This window comes from Vitis vinifera, chromosome 18 (assembly GCF_030704535.1).
Source record: "Vitis vinifera cultivar Pinot Noir 40024 chromosome 18, ASM3070453v1".
Taxonomy (NCBI): Eukaryota; Viridiplantae; Streptophyta; class Magnoliopsida; order Vitales; family Vitaceae; genus Vitis; species Vitis vinifera.
The window spans coordinates 31,994,129-32,004,183 of record NC_081822.1 but is presented as its reverse complement, the minus strand read 5'-3'; the positions used below and the strand labels follow the sequence as shown (position 1 = coordinate 32,004,183).

Here is a 10,055-nt window from a genome sequence, read left to right as displayed (position 1 = left end):
GATATTAGGAATATTGAGATATTAGGAAAGTTGAGATATTAGGATATTAGTTGTTATTTCCTTATATCATTCTTTCCTTGTATCATTCCTTCTCATTCTTAGAATGGTGATTACCCTCTATATATTCTCTGTACATGAACGAATGAAAGTATAAATGGAAAAAACTACCATTTATCAATTTGAAGATGGTATCAGAGCCATGGAACTGAAATCCTGGATATTTTGTCGCTATGGTAGTCCGACAACGATCATCCATCCTAAGACAAGCCCTAATGTTGATAAGTCAACCTTCAAATGCACTCACTGCAATAAGATTGATCCCACCAATCTGGATATCCCACAATTTCAAAGCAACAACTCTTGGTATGACCAGGAAAAAAATGAGGAACCGAGGGTTTGAACCATGGACCTTTAGATCATGTTTAGGCTATCAACACTTTGTTATTAATGATAATAATCGTGATCAACGGAAGAAGGATTCCAAGAAAACCTCGATTGCAACTGTTGCCGAAATAAAAACAGAGGCTAATGTTGCTGAGAAAGCCTCTGCATTGGTAACCGCTACAGATCATAGTGGTAAGTTTTTAAATACTTTTACACCTGTTATTAATAGTGCATGGATAATTGATTCTGGTGCTACAGATCATATGACTTTTGATTCTAGACAGGTTTCACCCCTTAGACCTTCCTCACAAAAAGTTGTTTCCACAGCCAATGGTAACACAACCCCAGTCATTGGGGAAGGATCCTTAACTCTTACTGATACTTTGAATTTGGATTCTGTCTTAGTTGTTCCATCTTTAGATTACAATCTTTTGTCAGTTTCTCCAATCACCGCAGCCTTATCTTGTATTGTCATTTTTTGGCCTAAATTTTGTGTGATTAAGGACATCCAAACAAAACAGACGATTGGTTGTATTAAGCGGGGAAAACTCTATTACTTGGACTTGCAGTCAAAGGATTCAAATAAGTTGCAACAAGCCTTGATGGCAGATGGATCTGAGGGGGAGAAGAAAAAGTCTAAAATTTGGTTGTGGCATCGACGTCTGGGACATGCTTCCTTTGGTTATTTAAAAAAATTGTTTCCTAGTTTGTTTGCAAAGAGTGATATTTCTGGTTTCCGTTGTGATATTTGTGAATTGGCTAAAAGCCATCGTGTTTCGTTTCCGTTAATTTTGAACAAAAGTCCGTTTCCTTTTATAGTTATACATTCTGATGTTTGGGGCCCAACCAAAGTCCCAACTTTGAGTGGCTCACATTGGTTTGTTACTTTTATTGATGATTGTACCAGAATGACATGGTTATGCTTGATGAAGACCAAAGATGAAGTGAACTTGTTGTTTCAAAATTTTCATAAAATGATTGAAACTCAGTACAATGCAAAGGTTCGGGTTCTGCGTAGTGATAATGGTGGAGAATATCAAAGTTCTGATCTTTAAAAGTATTTGGAAGGACATGGCATCATTCATCAGACTACTTATTCCAATACACCCCAGCAAAATGGAGTCACTGAACGGAAAAATCGGCACTTGTTAGAGGTTGTTCGTGCTTCCTTGATAGCAGCAAAAACACCGATATCTTATTGGGGAGAAGCAATCACATCTGTCGCATACTTGATCAATCGGGTACCTTCCAACTCAATTAACTTCCAAACACCTCTCCAAGCTCTTACTAATGTCGTAGTTGCCCCAACTGTCCCAAATCTACCTCCTCGTGTTTTTGGTTGTGTGGCATTTGTGCATCTACACAAACACCAACGCACCAAATTAACTTCCCATGCATTGCAATGTGTGTTTGTTGGATATGCATTGCACAAAAAGGGATATCGATGTTACCATCCTCCAACTCGACAAATGTATATTACAATGGATGTGGTGTTTCATGAAGATTCGATGTATTTTTCATATGAGTCTGAACTTCAGGGGGAGTACCATAAGGAAATTCAGACTCTCGATTATGATTATCATATCTCTAAGGAGAATGAATCTGGACAATCTGAACTAGTGAACCAAGAAGCGGGTGAGTTGGATATGAGTGGTCAACAATTTGGGTCCGAAGATGTCTTCACTGAAATACCAAACCAATCGTCGTTTGTTGAAGGTGTTCTTAATTTGGAACCTGATCCATTCATGAAACGGTTACCACATCGTCATAATAGAGGTATTCCTAAACCCACATATGAACCTGAATTGTCTACCAAAGTCAAATATCCTATGAGCAACTATGTGTCTAACCATCGTTTGTCTGAATCAAATAAGTCATTTGTAAATCAATTATCTACTATAGCTATTCCTAACAGTGTGCAAGAATCCTTAGCTGATCCAAGGTGGAAAGCAGCCATGAATGAAGAGATGAAATCATTGCAGAAGAATGAAACATGGGAACTCGTAGAATGTCGACCAGGAAAGAAGCCAGTTGGGTGTCGTTGGATCTATACTGTGAAGTACAAGGCAAATGGTAGTATTGAACGATTTAAAGCAAGACTGGTAGCAAAAGGGTACACTCAAACTTATGGAATTGACTACATAGAGACATTTGCACCTGTAGCTAAGATCAACACAGTTCAAGTATTACTGTCTTTAGTTGCAAACCTAGATTGGTCATTATAACAGTTCAATGTGAAAAATGTCTTTCTGCATGACGAGTTATCTGAAGAAGTATATATGGATCTTCCACCAGGATGCATGGTGTCAGAAAAGCAATGTCAGAAGGTGTGCAAATTGAAGAAGTCATTGTATGGGTTGAAGTAATCCCCGAGAGCATGGTTTTGAAGGTTCACAAAGTCAATGAGAGCTTTTGGCTATCGTCAAAGTAATTCAGATCATACTTTGTTCTTGAAAAAGCAACATGGTAAGATTACCGCACTCATCGTATATGTGGATGACATGGTAGTTACAGGAAATGATCCTGAAAAAAGAAAAGCTCTGCAAAATTATCTATCTAGAGAATTCGAAATGAAAGATCTAGGTCCTCTGAAATACTTTCTTGGGATTGAAGTTTCTCGATCAAGTGAAGGAATTTTGTTGTCTCAAAGAAAGTATGCCTTAGATCTTTTACAGGAGACTGGAATGTCGGGATGTCAACCTGTTAATACACCAATAGAAGAAGGTCTGAAATTGTGTGTTGAACCTAATCAAGTATCAACTGATAAGGGAAGATACCAGAGACTTGTGGGGAGATTAATGTACTTAGCTCATACAAGACCAGATCTTGCTTATGCATTGAGTGTAGTGAGTCAATACATGCATAATCCTGGAAAGCAACATATGAATGCAGTTATGCGTATTTTGAGGTATTTGAAGAATGCTCTTGGGAAGGGAATTTTGTTCGCTAAAAATGTTAATCATCAGAGTATAGAAGTATATACTGATGCTGATTGGGCCGGTGCAGTGGATGATAGGCGATCTACATCTGGTTACTTTACCTTTGTAGGTGGCAATCTTGTGACATGGAAAAGTAAGAAGCAGAATGTCGTCGCTTGTTCAAGTGCAGAAGCAAAATTTAGAGGTATGGGTCTAGGACTTTGTGAGGCATTATGGCTAAGACTTCTTTTACAATATTTAGGTTACCTATCTAGGCAACCAATCCGATTGTTTTGTGACAATAAAGCCGCATGTGACATTGCTCATAATCCAGTACAACATGATCGTACAAAGCATGTCGAGGTGGATAGATTCTTCATTAAGGAAAAATTGGATGATAAGATTGTGGAATTGCCTAAGATTCGATCAAAAGATCAATTAGCCGATATCCTCACCAAAGCTGTCTCAAGTCAAGTGTTCTCAAAATTTTTAGACAAGTTGGGTATGTGTGACATCTATGCACCAACTTGAGGGGGAGTGTTGAGATATTAGGAATGTTTAAATATTAGGAAAGTTGAGATATTAAGAATATTGAGATATTAGAAATATTGAGATATTAGGAAAGTTGAGATATTAGGATATTAGTTGTTATTTTCTTATATCATTCTTTCCTTGTATCATTCCTTCTCATTCTTAGAATGGTGATTACCCTCTATATATTCTCTGTGCATGAACGAATGAAAGTATGAATGGAAAAAACTACCATTTATCAATTTGAAGAGAAAAATCACATCAGCGGCCGGAATTAAACACCTTCCCAAGAAAATGGAATATCAATCCCAGTCGCAACTGTTATAATCAGCTCCACCCACTTGGCTCCCGACGCTGCCAACCCCAAAGCACTTCCCCCGCCGGATGGTTGATTAACAATCACTTCTTTCCTAAATCTGTATGAAAATTTCAGCACTCCTGATGAATGAGAACCACCATTGTTCACCGGGTATTTCACAGTCTTGCCAACTCCAGCTCCCTTTGGACAACTAAAAAGTGTTGTCAGACGACCCCAAAGTGTCCTTTCCCGATTAAAGAGCTCCTTGAACGATACACGTACTTCCCCAATATATTGGTCTCCAAAGGTCCGGCTGCGGTATAATTCGATCAGAAGCATAACACCATCATGTTCAACTGCCTGCTTCCCTATCTTGCATGTAGTGGTGAAGTTCCATGCTGGGTTGGCCCCCCCTTTCTTGTCCACTGGGGTTCTTTTCTCCGTGTTGGGATGGCCTGCAATTGAAATCTTTGCGTAAACCTTCGTTTTTTGTGTTTCCCGTACCTCAAGATTTCGAGCTAAAATGAGGGTGATCTCGAACATCCAAAATTCCATGATTTTGGCCTGTGTGTTTCTAAAGCCAAAAAATATTGCTGGGCGCAAAAGATGGAACTGGCATTCTAATAGAAAAAAGGAAGCAAATCCGATTACGCGTCTTTGAAGGACTTGTGAGTCAACTTCCCCACTTGCAAAGATATCCTTACTATGGGTTGAACAAGTCCCTCATGTAATTAACTTGATTGAGAAAATTATTGAATATGTTATTAAAACATTGTAAGGATGGTTCGATATTTCTGAGCACCAAGTGAGAATTTATCAATGTTGATCATTCGTGATGGTTAGTGGAAATGTCATAACACGCGTAGGCTGACTAGCCCAAATGGGACCACTGCTTTTATCTATTTTCTGTTTCTATTTCTAATAATATAAAATTGATTATTACGAGTTCCATGCTACTAAACTTCATATTCTCTTTTTATCTCTTTCCCTCTCTTTCCCTCCCACTTCCTTTATTTTGAAGCTTAAAAATTCTTTACATAAAGAGAGGAGAAATTCTTTGCGTGAATCACACACAATTTTGAATCATTCAATGTATTTATTACTTGTATTGATCTTAATAAAGAATTGTTTATATCTAATTATATCGGTTTTTTACATTTATAAAATTCTATAGTCAACTTATCTTTCATGTTGGACTAATATTTTTTATTCAAATTTGTTAACCAACTTGAGTAGTTGAGCTTTAATCAATATAAATTTCCATCATCCTGCAAGGTCAAAATAAAGAAAACTAATTTAAAATTATTTACTAAGAAGCTTCCTATGAGATTTAGTGGCTCATTTTGAAAACCAACTTTTGAAATATATTTCTTGTATATGTCACCACAAACACATGTAGGCAAAAAAATTTAGCAACTTGCCAACTTTAATTAGTAACTATTATAACTTTCAATACATGAAAGGTGTATTACAATCAAATAAAACTAAACCAAAATTATGCTTTGAGGCCCAAACTGAAAAAAATAAAATGAAATAAAACCTTTGGTGCCCCTACTCTTAGTTATTCTAGCCTTATATCACAATTTTTTAAAATATAAAATAAAATAAAATCCCTCCAATGTGCCCACAGATAATAGCTCTCAAGAGTACTCTTCCATATTTTATAAACCCATTTATGTTATTAAATATAACCATGTTTTTATTTTTATTTTATAAACCCATTTATGTTATTGAATATAACCATCTTTTTATTTTTATTTTATCATTTTAGTTTATAAACCCTCCTATGTGCATACTAAACTTACCCTCCTTTTTTTATTATTATATTTTACCTTTTATAAAAAGTTTCTAAAATTATCAATTTTTTTACATAAACATTATAATTATATTTTTTTCATTAAAAAGAATAGTAGCATTGAAAAAAAAAAATTAACAATGAACACTAATATTTTAAAATTTTACTTCAAATTTTATCTACTTTAAAAAATACTAAATTACAAGGAAGAAATATAAATAAATAGATTTTATATGTATTTAAGGATATAAAAGAAATGATGATATGAATTATAATTTTTGTTTAAAAATCATTTATAATTTTATTTACAACTTTATGTTTCACTTGTATTCAATTATAATATAAAATATAAAAAAAAAAAACTTAGTGAGAAAATTATCATTTACCTTTTGAAAACAATGCTAAAATGTTTTCCTTTCCTCGTCCATTCTTTAGTTTTTTGCTTTCTTTGTTATTTTCCCTTGTAATATTAGTTTATTCCATATACATATATGCTATGAAAAACTTTCATGTATTCTCTTAGGTTAATTAATTACATCCTCCATGTAAGAAATTAAAACTAATCTAAAAATTATGTCAAAAAGTATCATACCTACTATTCTATTGTCATTTAATAGTTTTAGTTTTGAAAATCTAAATTTATTTATTTAAATGGTAAAGTTTATAAGGTTGATGCACATGAAGTGCTTGAATGGATGGAGTAATAAATCATTCACAATATTATTAGAACTATTGAAGGAGACACTTCTTGAGGGTGATAATTTTTCAGGCAATTATTATGAAGTAAAAAAAATATTTCGTGATCTTAGGCTTGATTACAAAAAGATAGATGCATGCCCACAGAATTGCATATTATTTACAAATGAGAATGCAAATACTAACAAATGTATCATTTGTGGTACTTCCAAATGGAAGAATGTCAAGTGTAACTCTAGGGATGGTTTAGGAACATGTTCAAAGGATAAGAAAATTCTTGCTAAGGTTTTGCAACACTTTCCTCTAATACTAAGGCTTCAGAGGTTGTTTATGTCATCAAAAAACGACTTCTTGCATGAAGTGGGATGCACAAGGTTGCACGACTAATGGCTTGATGAGACATCCAGTAGACTATTTATCTTGGAAAAAGTTTGATTATTTACATCCTACATTTGCATAAGAGCTTCACAACACAAGGTTAGGGTTGGCTAGTGATGGTTTCAATCTATTTAGCAATATGTCTATTACCCATAACATGTGGCTAGTTTTTCTTATCCCATACAAATTACCACTATGGATGTGCATGAAACAACAATTTTTCATGTTATCATTACTTATTCTCAGTCCAACTGCTCCTGGAAATGACATTGATGTGCATTTACAACCTTTAGTGGATGAATCACAAGAACTATGGGAGCATGGAGTTACTACATATGATGTGAGTAAACAAAATTTTTGCATGCATGTAGCTATATTATGGACAATTAGTGACTTGCCTGCATATGTGAACCTTTCAAGGTGGAGTACAAAGCAAAAATTTGCTTTTCCTTCTTGTAATAAAGAAACTTGTTCATATCGATTACAACATGAGCGGAAATTTTGTTACATGAGTCATTGTTAATTTCTTCCAACTAATCATAGATTTAGATATGATAAAAGGTCCTTTAATGGTGAAGAGAAACTTAGACTACCACCTACACAATTATCTAGGGTTGATGTGTTGCAACAATTGGAACAATTAGATCCAATTGTTTTGGGAAAGTCACAAAAAAGAAAAATGGGAAATGCTACACATCAGCAAAACTGGAAGAAAAAGAGTATCGTTTTTCAATTACCATATTGGAAAACACTCATCTTACGTCATAATTTAGACGTAATACATATTGAGAAGAATATGTGTGATAGTATAATTGGGACATTGTTGACATTGAAGGGAAAACTATGGACTACCAAAATAGTCGTTTAGATTTACAAGCTTCGGGTATTAGAAGCCAACTTCACCCAATAGAAATAAGGAACAAAATAGTTTTTTCGTAGCTTTTACTCACTAACTCTAGATGAGATGAAGGAATTTTGTAAGATTTTTCAATCAGTGAAGGTTCCTAATGATTATTCTTCAAAAAAAATCTCAATGTGTGCAACTTAATAATAGGAAAATAAATGCTCTAAAGTCACATGATTGTCATGTTTTGGTGTAGAAACTTCTCCCTCTTGCAATTTGTGAAGTTTTGCATAAGAATGTATGTGGAGTTATCATTGAATTGTGCAACTTTTTCAAACAATTGTGTTCAAAGGTCTTATCAATAGATCAATTACAAAGGTTGGAGAATCATATTGTTGTCATATTATGTAAACTAGAGTGGATATTTCCTCCATCATTCTTCAACATTATGATGCATCTATCGGTGCATCTAGAAAATGAGGCAAAGATTGCTAAACCTGTGCAATATCGTTGAATGTTAGGTGCCTACGCACTTTAAAGTCATATGTGCGCAATAGAACTTATTCAAAAGGTTCTATTTTAGAAAGGTACCTTGTCAAGGAAAGTACAACATTATGTTCTAACTACTTGAATGATGTGGAAACAAAGTATAATCACACTGATAGAAACTTTGTTGCTTTGACCAACATAAAAGATGAAGGGCTAATTATTTTCAAATGCATTAGACGTGCATTGGGAAGGTCTACATGTCATGAACTTAGTTCAGAAGAGTGGAAACAAGCACTTATATGTGATAACAAATTGTGAAGATGTTATTCCATTCATTAAGTAGGAAATTTATATGAATTTTAAGTAAAACTCTAATTTAAATCCTTAATAGATGTTTCTTTAATTCATAGGGAGCATAAGCAAACCATTAGGTCTAGACCTCATATATCTTCTTGGGATGTAGATTTGATTCATAATAAGGAATTTATGAAGTGGTTGAAAGATGTGTAAGTATATTCCTTATTAATTAATTTGTTTTATACTATGATTATATTGAATTCAATCTCATTACTGCATTATAGGCTTCACAATTGCAGCGTAAAGGTTATATATCTAAACACCTTTTGGTATTATCATGTGGTCCAAATCCATCTGTTACATGCTTCAAAGGATACAATATTAATGGATTTAGATTCCACACCAAAGAGCATGATAACAAAAGAAAGACTCAAAATAGTGGAATTGTTGTAGTTGTAGAAACATCAAGTTTTTCAAGTGCTCGAGATATGAATCCAATTACAAGCGATGTCCCTTACTATGGTGTTTGCACTAAAGTTGTTGAATTGCATTACCTTGGTGGAAATAGGGTCATTTTATTCAATTGTGATTGATAAGATGTTATAAATGTTGGAAAATAAATAAAAAATAATGAGTATGACTACATTTTTGTTAATTTTATATGAACGTTATCCACGGATAAACCATTTGTGCTTGCATCTCAAGCCCAACAAGTGTTCTATGTGAAGAACTCAAATGAATCAGAGAGACACAACCCTGAAACCTATATCAAATGAGTGAGGACATATCTGATGGTGATTTTGAACCATTTCAACAAAGTGAATCACATGATCAATCACCTACCTATCTCAGAGTTGGTTGATGAAGATACAATTGTGTAGAATAGAAATAACGTTTTAGAAGAAACCATCCTAAAAAATAATGTAGTTCCTCAAAGGGAAAATGAAAATGAACAAGATGAAGATTGATGTTTCATTTTTCGCTTATTGAATGAAAGAAAGAATTGTAACTTTCTTTGCTAATAAAGTTAGTTTCTTTTGTTTTTCTCATTTCAATTTCAATAAATTAAAGAAATACATTAGTCATTTGTTTTTTGTTAAATTAAAGGGATACAATATCTTCAAATCAATATGATATTTGTTTTTACTTTAAAGAGGTATGTTTATTATCTTTTGCATCATTTCATGGTAGTTTGATTTAACCCTCTTCATCAACTATCCATGTTGAAATTTGATATAGTATTACACCATGTCTCACCATCATGAGAAGCTTAAGCAAGGGATTACACTTGGTATTTTCAACCATGGGCATGCGACATGTATTCATGATTCAATGCATATTTCTTACTTACCTACCCAACCTGATAGCTCTGAGTCAAGTATTTCTGGTATGATGATGACATCTAAAATCATAACAATATTAATA

General features: G+C 33.8%; 1 protein-coding gene across 1 annotated transcript; it reads right to left on the bottom strand.

Annotated features, from left to right (window-relative positions):
• Nucleotides 1–4,107: 4,107 nt before the first annotated feature.
• LOC104882777 (uncharacterized) lies at nucleotides 4,108–4,686 on the bottom strand. Its single transcript, XM_010667141.1, has one exon. It carries the CDS (start codon nucleotides 4,684–4,686, stop codon nucleotides 4,108–4,110), a length of 579 nt encoding a protein of 192 aa, XP_010665443.1.
• Between the last annotated feature and the right edge of the window lie 5,369 nt (nucleotides 4,687–10,055).

What these genes read in the sequence shown, in the direction of transcription:
- LOC104882777 (XM_010667141.1), bottom strand. Translation starts at nt 4,686, where the DNA reads ATGGAATTTTGGATGTTCGAGATCACCCTCATTTTAGCTCGAAATCTT.